The sequence below is a fragment of the Mesocricetus auratus genome, unplaced genomic scaffold (genome assembly GCF_017639785.1).
Source record: "Mesocricetus auratus isolate SY011 unplaced genomic scaffold, BCM_Maur_2.0 Super-Scaffold_100007, whole genome shotgun sequence".
Taxonomy (NCBI): domain Eukaryota; kingdom Metazoa; phylum Chordata; class Mammalia; order Rodentia; family Cricetidae; genus Mesocricetus; species Mesocricetus auratus.
The window spans coordinates 92,226,715-92,238,665 of record NW_024429191.1 but is presented as its reverse complement, the minus strand read 5'-3'; the positions used below and the strand labels follow the sequence as shown (position 1 = coordinate 92,238,665).

At 54.4% G+C, this 11,951-nt stretch overlaps 1 protein-coding gene across 2 annotated transcripts; it reads left to right on the top strand.

The window, feature by feature from the left end:
• Nucleotides 1-3,863: 3,863 nt before the first annotated feature.
• Nucleotides 3,864-11,647, top strand: Fdxr (ferredoxin reductase). 2 transcript variants are annotated; one of them, XM_040750035.1, is made up of 12 exons: nucleotides 3,864-4,102; nucleotides 4,752-4,852; nucleotides 7,376-7,471; nucleotides 7,700-7,798; nucleotides 7,885-7,998; nucleotides 8,273-8,374; nucleotides 9,197-9,304; nucleotides 9,550-9,634; nucleotides 9,729-9,928; nucleotides 9,998-10,169; nucleotides 10,897-11,067; nucleotides 11,203-11,647. In XM_040750035.1, exons 1-12 carry the CDS (start codon nucleotides 3,922-3,924, stop codon nucleotides 11,331-11,333), a joined length of 1,560 nt encoding a protein of 519 aa, XP_040605969.1. In that variant the 5' UTR covers nucleotides 3,864-3,921; the 3' UTR covers nucleotides 11,334-11,647. The 2 variants fall into 2 exon arrangements, with proteins under 2 accessions (XP_040605969.1, XP_005070000.2); XM_005069943.4 differs by having other exon boundaries at nucleotides 3,866-4,102; nucleotides 7,676-7,798.
• Nucleotides 11,648-11,951: the final 304 nt, after the last annotated feature.

Sequence of the window (11,951 nt, the reverse complement as noted above, 5' to 3'; positions counted from 1 at the left end):
GGTGACTTTATCATTAACTGAAGCTCAGTTGGCAGAGTGTTTGCCTAGCATGTAGACCCTGGAGTCAGACCCCATCACTGCATAGGCTAGGTCTGGTGGCATATGCCAGTGACTCTCAGCTCTTGGGAGGTAGAGGGAGGAGCATCAGGAGTTCAAGGTCATCCTCAGCTACCCTGCAAGTCAAGGCTAGCTTGGGCCACATTAGATCCTGTCTAAAAGAAGAAAAGGGGGCTGGAGAGATGGCTCCTTGGTTAAGAGCACTTCTTCCAGAGGTCCTGAGTTCAATCCCAGCAACCACATAGTGGCTCACAGACCATTAGAGGATCTGATGCCCTCTTCTGGCATAAAGGTGTGCATGCAGATAGAACACTTGTATACATTAAACCCATCCATCCATCCATCCATCCACCCATCCATCCATCCATCCATTAATCAAAGAAGAAAAACCAGAAAGATAAATCCCTTATGAGTGCTAGGCACTGTGTGACGCTCTGGGAATGAGTGAATGAGATTGTCCCTTACCCCAGCATCTTCATAAAACCTACAGTCCAATGTAGAATATACAGTTTTGTGAAAAAGGCCAGATAAATACTTGAGGTGTTGTGGACAATGTGATCTCTGTCACAACTACTCAACTATGCCATTAAAGTGTTAAGAGAGCCACATGAGCATGCTCCCAAGGCTTGGGGACCATCGTGGAAGTGGGGGGACAGAAAGACTGTAAGAGCCAGAGGTCAGGGAGTCATGTCATTCTGGACACGACAGGACCGCTGTACTCATGTACTCAGAACAGCCAGTGGTTGTCCACACAAGGTCAAGCCAAGGAAAATTCTAGCATAGAGGGGCTTCTTAGAGTTTCTATTGGAGACACTATGCCCACGGCACTTATATAAAGGAAAACATTTCATTGGGGCTGGCTTACAGTTCAGAGGTTTAGTCCTTTATCATGGCGAGAAGCATGGAGGCCCACAGGCAGATACAGTGATGGAGAGGGATTAAGAGTTCTACATCTCGGGGCTGGAGAGATGGCTCAGCGGTTAAGAGCACTGACTACTCTTCCAGAGGTCCTGAGTTCAATTCCCAGCAACCACATGGTGGCTCACAACCATCTACAATTCAATCTGGTGCCCTCTTCTGGCAGAACACTGTATGTGTAATAAAAAAAAAAGTTCTACATCTGGACCCTCAGGCAGCAGAAAGGAAGAGTGACTCTGGGCCCGGCTTGAGCATCTAAAACTTCAAAGCCCGCCCCCTGTGACACATTTCCTCTAACAAGGCCACACCTACTCCAACAAGGCCACACCCTTTAATAGTGCCACTCCCTGAGCCTTTTCCATTTGAACCACAAGGGGAGAAGGGCTCACAGTCCCCACTTCTAACTGAGGTTCTCCGAACGTTGGTGCTTTCTGGGGAAGGGAAGGTCAGTTTTCTTTAAGGGTGTGGCCCCTGGTAGGTCCACCATGCCATGAGTACTGGGATAACAGAAACTGGATTCACTGGGTTATTTAAAAAAAAGAGAGAGAACATGAAGTTGGGGTGGTAGGATGGATCTAGGAGGGATTAAGGGGAGACACAGGAAGTGAATGTAATCAAGATACATTGCACAAAATTCTCAAAGAATTAATAAAAAGTTTTAAAAAGAAACGAACACGGTAGCGTCCCAATAAATTTTATTTATAAACAAGTAATTTTCATGTCATAAAATATTAAATAAAAATTAAGATGGCTCAGTGGTTAAGAACACTTGCTGCACTTGCAGAGGGTCAGAGTTCCATTCCCAGTACCCATGTCAGACGGCTCACAACTGCTGGGAACCCCGCGCTGGTGGGTCTGAAGCCATATATATATCAACAGAAATGTTTCGTGGGTCACACGAAATAGGCCTGTGGGCAGCATCTGATGTGTTAGAGAATGATATTTACATCTCAATAGACAGCGAGGGAGTGACTTGAGTTACAGCAGAGGACCCTGGGATACACACTGTGTTCCGGTTCTCAATTTGGGTGTCAGTCACGTCATTACACCTTATAGCCCACCCAACTATGATTATGATGTGTGCATTCTCCTGTATGCTAAAATTCAATTACAAATAATCACTTGTTTGTTTGCCTTTTCAAGATAGGGTTTCTCCGCATAGCTCTGGCCCTCCTTGAGCTGAGTTAGGTCAGGCTGGCCTTGAACTCAGAGATTTGCCTGCATCTGCCTTCTGATGGCTGGGATTAAAGGCTTACACCGCCACAGCCTGGAGGTGTGTGTGTGTGTGTTTGTATCTTTTTTCAAGACAGGGTTTCTTCTGTGTAGCACTGGCTGTTTTGGAACTCACTCTGTAGACCAGGCTGGCCTCAAACTCAAGAGATCCATCTGCCTCTGCCTCCCAGTGCTGGGATTAAATGTGTGCACCTTTAATCTTAAAAAGAATCTTAAAATAGTGTCAAAAGTATGAAACATAAAACAGGGGAAGCTTCTGTTCTAGATTAAGCTCCCACACAAGGCTCTAGAAGACCAGAATAAAAACCAGCATGGAGGCAACTCAACAGGAAGTTAGCCAAACTGAAATCCAGCCGTTCACCTGGCTCAAGCAATCGGATGACAGGCAGGCCAGTCAGGCCAGTTTTACCCAGTACGGAGACATTCCCACTGCCATCTACCTTTCACAAAAGAAGCAGCACGCCGTTTTGTGATACCAGGGTCACTCAGGCTGGCCTTGTTGCTGCATTATGAAACAGAAAATTAAGCAAGGAGCAAGGGGTGCAGTTAAAAGGCAGAGCAATTGCACAAGTCCCTGGGTTTAAGTTTCGACAAAAATAACTAAGAGTCAGACGCTGTGGGGATGACAGGGTAGGTTAGTCTTCCAAGCAGGGGAAAATCCCTAAGGGGAGCATTAGGCTTACTGGTCAACGGTGACGATGAGTCCTGCCCTTGCTTTAGTTATATTTCTGGTGTTGTGGTTGCACATTAAGTAGACGCTCCAGCATCCTTAGCTCCTGTCCTTGTGTAGAAAACATTTGTGGGTCAGCAAGAGGGTAAAGCATCTTGCCGCCGGGCCTGCCATGAGTTCGATGCCCAAAAACTCACGCAGTGGAAAGAGAGAAGCTGAAAGCTGTCCTCTGACCACCACATGCCAATAAACTGTAATAAAATTTTAAAAATAGATATTGCTTATGTTTTGCATAAATTTCCTTCTAAAACATATAATTAGAATGTGAACGATTTACCTTGATCACTGAGCTTTTTGGGTGCCTCCTTAAAGTCTGCCTCTGAAGGCGCTGTCTCACCCTGATCCCTGGACTGCGGGACAGGGGTTGAAGGTCGGGACCTGCTCTCAGTGCCAGAGCGGAGTCTATTCGCGCGTTTCCTCCCGTATAATGGGGAGAAAGTGACGAGAAACAAGCTCTTGAGCGTTTAATTATCTTCCCCGGTCTGCCACGAACAGCATCTCTTCGAGACCACACCAATTCAACACCTAGACTTTAAAAAGAGGCATCCAGAATCGGGATACCAGAGACTTCCGGACTCTGGGCTCCTGATTGGCTGGGACAAAAAAAAAAATCACTCAAGGAAGGCATCCTATCAAAAAGGCCACACGGCAGCGGTGCTTGCGTCATCAGCAAGCGACCAGGCTTACGTTAAGTAAACTCCTTTCTCATTGGCTCCCCTTCTCTAAGAGCGACTGAAACGGCGTTGGGGATTCGCGTTTCTTCAAATCCTAGACTTCCGGCATCCGTAGCGACTAGGAAGACTGGGAAGAAATTTGTTAAGCTTTTAAAGTTCGGACGCTCTTGGGGGTAGGGGGTAGGACCTCGGAAGCTGGGGGCGTGGCTCTCCGTGGAGGCGGGGCTCTTCGGGAGTCGCGAGCGGAGGCTCCGTGCTGGGCTCTCCCGGCGAGCGGGCGGGAGGCGAGGTCTGGGGCGGGCCACGGTGATGGGCGGGCGCAGAGGACCGCCCCGCGGCGGGCTGCAGACCTGCGCTCCGCACCGAGGAGTCCCTGCGAGCCTTCCCGCCCGCTGCTTGCTCTTCTCAGCCATGGCTCTTCGCTGCTGGCGCCGGTGGCACCGGTCCGCGTGGCCTGGGGTCCGGCCGCCTCCCTCCAGGAGCACTCCGAGTAGGAGCGGGGCTCTTGGGGACTGCACCAGGGAGATGGGGGGCCGGGGGAGCTGTGATCAGGAGCAGGGGTCCGAGCGGAGCTGAGGCGGGGCTGGAGAGGGGCGAAGCTAGAAGGCGTCCGCTCCGGCGGGAGAAGCGGGAGTGGTGCCCAGGGGAGGAGGGTCTGTGCGATGAGGTGCGAGGCGTCCTGCGTAAGACGCGGGTCGGTGAAGGCGAAAAGGCTAGACCATGAGGTCCGCGTGTGTGAGCGAGGTGGATGGGGATGACAGGGGGGCGAGGGTATGGGCGGTAGAGTTCTGTGGAAAAGAAAGGAGAGAGAGAGAGAAAGCACGATAGAGACGTGATGGGGAGAGGAAGGCGTGGACTCGTACAGGGAGCCCCAGAAGAACACTGAAGTGCTGTGCGGGGCAGACTCAGGGGCCACGGGGGTCTGGAGTCGGCTGTCGTTGTCGGCGTAGCGCGTTCGTAGGTGAGGCTTGGGGTTCTGGATAAAGACAGCCTGTGACACTCAGATGAAATGGTGGAGCTCTGAGGACCAGAAAAAGAGGATGCAGGTGAGGGTGAAGGGTTAGGCTGCAGCTGGACAGAATTGGTTTGGGGTGGTTGGAGAGTGTTGATGTAACCTTGCTGTCCCCTCCCCTGCCCAGCCCCAGGCTTCTGCCAGCAGTTCTCCACACAGGAGACCCCTCGGATCTGTGTGGTTGGCAGTGGCCCAGCTGGCTTCTACACAGCCCAACACCTGTTAAAGGTAAGCCCCCCCTCCCCCTCTCTCTCCAGGCGCCTTTCTCATCGTTCATTTCCTGCCCGGTCCTGTGGGTGGGCTCCAGCCCTTCGCTTTGCCTGATAAGGAAGGGCCTCCCGGCTCTTCTAAGCTGTGTCCTTTCTACCCGATCCCACACCTGCAGCTGAGGTTCCCAGCCTGGGTCGTCCCTCAGCTGTGAGACACGTGTGTGTCCCATGCTTGGTGGTCAGTGACAGATGGGCTGCGCTCACGGCCTCACCAAGCAGCAAAGTGTTTTTTTCAGTCTTGCGCGATGGATGTATCCTCCCCTTATCTTCTTTTACATTTCTCCGTCTCCAGGCTCTCTCGTCCTCAGCTTTGCTGCCCTAACCCCAGCCCAGCCCTATGCCCATTTTCTCCCGCTAAAGGCCAAGGTCTCAAAGCTTTCAGTATTTGTCTTGTCAGGCAGGCCTCCAAGGCTATCAGATGCACTTGAAGTTCTGACTCAGACCTTAAGGCAAAAGAGGAAGGGGGAGGGGCTGGGGAGAAGGCCCCATGGTTGTCTCACAGAGGATGGGCATTGGGTTCCCAGCACCCACTTAGTGGCTCACAACTCCAGCTCCAGGGGATCTGATGACCTCTTCTGGCCGCTGCTTACACCCTTATTCATGTACTCTCTCTCTCTCTCTCTCTCTCTCTCTCTCTCTCTCTCTCTCTCTCTCTCTCTCTCTCTCTACACACACACACACACACACACACACACACACACACACACACACGACTAAAAATAATAAAAACAAGGTTTTTTTGTTCGTTTTTTAAAGAGTAAGAGATACCTGGGCTGACTGAGACGAGACAGTGTTTGAACTTTAGAGGGCTTGTGATATCCACAAGGCAGGAGGAAGGGCGGTTACATTGATAATGCATACAGACACTTGGAAGGCAGCGGGACCCGCTGGCCTGGATTACTCAGGGCTGACACTGGAAAGGTCTTACCGAGACCTCTGCTGAGAAGTGACCGGCACGTGACTCTGCAGCTACTCGCAAGGGTGGGGGACGAGGAATGGGGTGAGACACCCCGGATCTCAGGTTCGGAGGTCTCCCGGTGAGGTAAAGAGGTAGGGTGAGAAGAGGGGAGGAGAGGGAGGCCGTGACACAGCTACAAGATTTGAGGTCACAGGAGGGAGTGGGTAAGACGTCCCTAGGACATCCTGATGTGTGTCCAGAAGGAACAGAGGACTCCAGGCCAGAAGTGCCTCAGAGCCTGTTCCTTTCAGGACAGGGGCAGAGACGCGCAGTCGACAGGAGGAGAGAGGAGGTTCTTTAGAAATGGGCCTTTGAGGTAGGCTGGTGGAGAACCTTGTGCCCAGAAGGAAGTTTCCCTTTGTAGCAGGATGGAGTGGAAGATGGAGGCAGGGACGTCAGGCTGTTTAGGGATGCCGTATACATCCCTAAGCGGTTTGAGACAGAAGCATGGGGAGGGTTTTGAACAAGAAACGGTGTGCCCCAGTGGCAGCCACAGTCGTAATGTACCCGGATAAGTGTTGTGTCCTCCCACTGGGGGAGCCCAGAGCTGAGAGCTTGGGCCCTGACTCACTCAGCCTTGAGTGTGACCCAGAGGGATGGGACATTCTGTTGCACAGAAACGTGCAGAAGCTTTCCCTGTGATGGCCAGTTAGTGTTGGAACTGGGCCTGGCTCTGGCTGTTGACTTCATGGCCTGAGCTCTTTGTGGGTTCAGTTTCCATGGCGTTTGAGAGAGGTGATTTGGGAGGCCAAGGATAAAAGAGGCGGATGGGCTGGGGGGCTGGACTTGGGGGAGCAGGATTTGGACAAAGGCAGTGTTGGGAGGTCCTTTTGAACTGGCTGGGATAGGGCAGGACACAGGGCGAGCCACCCTACTTCCCTGGCCTCCCAGTTCACAGAGGAGACTGAGGCCCAGGGTGTCCTGGGGCCTCCCAGGCCCATGCTGTTGGTGGCAGCAAAGCCAGACCAAGCTTGCCTGGCCGAGTGCAGTCTCGTCCTTCGCTATGTCTTGCGAAGTGCCCTGGGAGGACAAGAAATGTGGGGCAGCTGACAGCTGGGGACAGGCCCACTGCCCTCCCTCTTGTCCCCTCATGCCCCAGCTGTGCCCATTCTCTCTGCCCCACACGCCCCAGCTGTGCCCCCACGCCCTGTCTTGCTGATCCCTGTCCCAGTGGCATCATCTTGGAGACTTAGACAGGGTCTCAAAGGCAGGATCTCGGGTCACGTGGTCAGCATATCTAGAGGGTGAAGGTCTACATCTGGCCCAAGGATTAAGCCCTGATACTTGCAGCTTCTCCTATCCTCCTTCGGAAGTCCTTGAATCTGACCTCAGCCTGTCTCACTGCCTATGGTCCTCCAGAACCCTTGTCAAGGCAGAAGGAGCGTCAGAGCCTTCTGTCTGCTCGTGGATGGTGGGAGCCGGGTTCCTTGGCCATTTGAGCTGCGTTTTCTTGCTCCGTCCAGGGAAGGGGGCTCTGTGGGGGCCCAGCCTCCCTCTTGTACCAGCAGCTGTGCTTTCCCCCAGCACCATAGCCGGGCCCATGTGGACATCTACGAGAAGCAGCTTGTGCCCTTTGGCCTGGTGCGCTTTGGCGTGGCACCTGATCACCCCGAAGTAAAGGTGGGTGTCTTTCGGTGTGGGGGGTGGTGTTGGAGACAGCAAAAATGAGGACAGAGAGGCTCCCTGGTGTGGTAGAAAGACCCTCACTGGGCTCTGTGTGTGATGGGACCCAGGCTCCACCCTGGGGGTCATGGGGTGAGGGTGGTGCTGACCCCCGGGAGCTGCCCCATCTTCTGATGTCCCTCTCCCCATGCCGCCTGGCAGAATGTCATCCACACGTTCACACAGACAGCCCGCTCAGATCGCTGTTCTTTCCGGGGCAACGTGGTGGTGGGCAGGGATGTGTCGGTGCCGGAGCTTCGGGAAGCCTACCACGCCGTGGTGTTGGTGAGTGCCCATGGGGTGGGGCTGATGGGAGACAGGAGGCTGGTGCTGAGGTCTCAGGCCTGGCTGGGGGCTACATCTCTCCTCAGAGCTATGGGGCGGAGGACCACCAGACCCTGGGAATTCCTGGCGAGGAGCTGCCTGGGGTGGTCTCAGCCCGGGCCTTTGTGGGCTGGTACAATGGGCTTCCAGAGAACCAGGAGGTGAGTCTGGGGAGCACTCGTGCTGCTTCTGGCCGGAATCGGCATCTCTGAGGGGTTAGAATTTGAGGTCAAGGCAGTGAGGAGTCAGCTGAGGATATGTGAGTCACTGACCACTGAGCCAGGTCATCTGTAGAGACCTTGGGGGTGGGCGGGGGGCGGGGAGCGGGCTACAGTGCACGGTCTAAGGGTAGGGCAGCCTGAGGCACAGCTGGGCCTGTCCTAAGGTGACTAGAGCTAGGGAAGGAGACACTCTATCAAGACCTTTCTCCTCCAGCTGGCACCGGATCTGAGCTGTGACACAGCTGTGATTCTGGGACAGGGGAATGTGGCTCTGGATGTGGCCCGGATCCTGCTGACCCCACCTGAGCACCTGGAGGTGAGGGGCAGTCGGCGGCAGGAGGGGTGGAGGTGGGAGAGCAGAGAATGCCCCAGCAGGTGGGGTCCAGGCCTCATCCCTCCAAACAGCCCAGTGCCCGTGTCCTCCAGGAGTCCTGGTAGATAAGACCCCTTCACACTCCTGTGTGCCACTGGGCATGGACACTCACGTTCTCCCTGTTTGGAACATCTGGACTGACCTGCTAGTTCAGAATTAATATTCCTCCCCCTTTTCATTCCTGGATCAACTATTCCTTCTGCCAAGAGGTCTCCCAGGCTGTCTTATGTCGGTGTTCCTTCTGTAATGTGGTCTCAGTTACTAGTGCCCTCTGCATCCGTAATCTTGCTTCTCTACGTGTTTACGTTCTGTGACGAGATTCGATTATCTATCTCCCCACAAAATAAGGATCCTGTGGGGTTCTGAACTAGCCTGTTTGGCTCACATATATTGCTCTTGCACCCTTAAACCCCTTGTCCAGTTCTGGATTCGTAAGTGGAAGCATCAGAGGGAATCCTGTTACCTAGGAGCCATTTGCAGAGTTGGTGCCAATCCCATATGTAGCCACCAGGGGGGTGCAGTGGTATAGTGTTTGGCTTTCTCTGGTTTGGAGCCGGAACAAGACCAACAGGCTTGGCAAGTACCCTCCTGCAAGTCAAGACAGACCCCCCCCCCCTTTCTTTTTCTGAGTTAAGGTCTTCTTATGTAGCCTTTACTGGCCTGGAACTCACTGTGTGGATCAGGCTGGCCTTGAACTCACAGAGATCCACATGCCTCTGTCTCATGTTCCACCATGCTTGGCCCTAACAGCCTCCTTTGTTTCAGAAAACAGACATCACAGAATCTGCCTTGGGGGCACTGAGGCAGAGTAGGGTGAAGACTGTGTGGATAGTGGGCCGGCGTGGACCCCTGCAAGCGGCCTTCACCATTAAGGTACTGGGTCCAGCGCGGAAGGAGCCTGGTCCCAAGGAGAGGCTCCCTTGTGTGTGCTGGGGTTGCCCCAGAGCCCTGGGAGCAGCCGCTTCCCTGGATGGAACAGTGGACCCCAGGGATGCTGGTCTTTCCCCACACTGCTGCTGGTCTCTCCCACCAGGGCTGAACTCTGGGGGGGTCCAGAAGTGCTCAGTGTTCTGGACCTGACCTCTTCCCCATCCTCACCCCCACCCCCTGCCCTCAAGGAGCTTCGAGAGATGATTCATTTGCCAGGAACTCGGCCCATTTTGGATCCTTCAGATTTCTTGGGCCTCCAGGACAGAATTAAGGGTGAGGGGCCAAGTCCAGCCCCCACCCCTGACTCACAGGCTTGGGGGAAGGTGCCCAGCAGGGACAGCCCCGAAATATCCCATGTTGCTGACAGATGTCCCCCGTCCGAGGAAACGGCTGACAGAGCTGCTGCTTCGGACAGCCACAGAGAAGCCAGGCACGGAGGAGGCTGCCCGCCAGGCACTGGCCTCCCGAGCCTGGGGCCTCCGCTTTTTCCGAAGCCCCCAGCAGGTGCTGCCCACACCAGATGGGCAACGGGTAGCAGGCATCCGCCTGGCAGTTACCAGACTGGAGGTGAGTCTCGTGTTACCCAAACTCCCCCCTTCCATCCCAACCTGGTGTTACCCACATTCTCCCCGACAGGGTGTTGGTGAGTCCACTCGGGCAGTGCCCACGGAAGATGTGGAGGACCTCCCTTGTGGGCTGGTGCTGAGCAGCGTTGGGTATAAGAGCCGCCCCATTGACCCCAGTGTGCCCTTTGACCCCAAGCTGGGAGTCATTCCCAACATAGAAGGCCGGGTTGTGAATGTACCAGGTGAGAGGCATGGGAGGCTGGGCATCTGATTATTAATGGGAGGCTGGAAGGCTGGAGTCCCAGGACCGCTCATTCTACAATGATGTAATGTGAGGCAGCTCTTGAGACAGGCCCAGACCTAGAACAGAGCCCCTCCCTCTCAGGCAAGCTGGGACGTTATTCAATAACAGTTACTGATGCCTGCCCTGCGCCAGCGCTGACACTGATGGGAGCCCCCGTCCTTGGGGAGCTTCACTCTTCTTACCCATGTGCCTATCTTGTTGTTCATTCATTCATTCATTCATTCATTCAGTAAATATTACTGAGGGCCTCCTGAACGGTGGTGAGCAAGTCTCAGCTCACGCCCCCAGTGAGCAGCTCATCCATAAGGAGGACGGCACGGGAAAACAAGAATCTATCGTGGGTCAGACATATTAGATTGGTGCACACCTTTAATCCCAGCACTTGGGAGGCAGAGGTAGGCGGATCTCTGAGTTCAAGGCCAGCCTGGTCTACAGAGTGAGTTGAAGGACAGCCAGGGCTACACAGAGAAACCCTGTCTCAAAAAACGAAATCAAACAAAAGTCACACAAAACACACACATATACACACTACCATGGTGAACCAGTGGCTGTAGTAGGTCAGGCCTCTGGGGTCTGAAACTGGGAGATGTGGTGTGTGTGTGTGTGTGTGTGTGTGTGTAGATTGGGAAGCAGACTTGCCAGGCAGTATCTCTTGCCCTTCTCAGGCCTCTATTGCAGTGGCTGGGTAAAGAGGGGACCCACAGGTGTCATCACCACGACTATGACGGACAGCTTCCTCACCAGCCAGGGGCTGCTGCAGGACCTGAAGGCGGGGCTGCTGCCCTCCGGCCCCAGACCCGGCTATGCAGCCATTCAAGCCCTGCTCAGCAGTCGAGGTCTGAGCCTAAGGCTGAGGTCTGGGAGTGGGGAGGGGTGAGGGCGACTTATCTTTGGAACGGTACCCTTGGTAGGGGGGGTCTTGAGGAGTTGAGGGAGTCGGTGGCATTAGTTTGTCTTCCTATCTGTCTTAGGGGTGCGGCCAGTCTCTTTCTCAGACTGGGAGAAGCTGGATGCTGAGGAGGTGTCTCGAGGCCAGGGCACTGGGAAACCGAGGGAGAAGCTGGTGGACCCAAGGGAGATGCTGCAGGTGCTGGGGCTCTGACCCTGGACCCCAGCCCTACCATGAAGAAGAGTCTTGCGCAAGGATGAGGGGGCCTGAGGCAGTCTGAGCTGGACTCTTCTCCCAGATACAGTGCTCACTGCCCTGGCCTGGAAGCCGGGCTGTGGCCCTTCCATGGGCCTCTGAGCTCCGCCTTCTTCAAGTTGACCTTGCCAGTGTGGGTCTAAGCCAAGGAGGGAACCTTAAGCTGGGGGTGACTGGATGTACAGGCTGACTCCACCCCCCCACTTCCTTCCTGATGAACTTTGAGGGCCCCTAAAATGGGAGCACAGCGAAAATAAAGCAGCTCTACCTAAGTGCCACGGTTGGTGGGCTACCTTTGGGGGGGGGAGAGTCACTTTCTGGCTTGTCTGTGGCTGCCAGATAGAACTAAGGAAAGAACCTTGCTCAAGAGCCTCTTGGGGCCCCGGGGGCCGGGCGCGTACCTCCCCTCCCTGGCCTGCCTGTTCTCTGCTTCTGTGGCCTCCCAGCCTTCAGTTCACACTTTGGTCACTGGTGACAAGTCCCTTAAAACAGTTGACAAAAGAAGAGAAGGGAGGCGGGCGTGAGGGCACTGGGCAGCTTGTCCCCAGCATGTCCGGTCTCTCCCGATTGCTGACA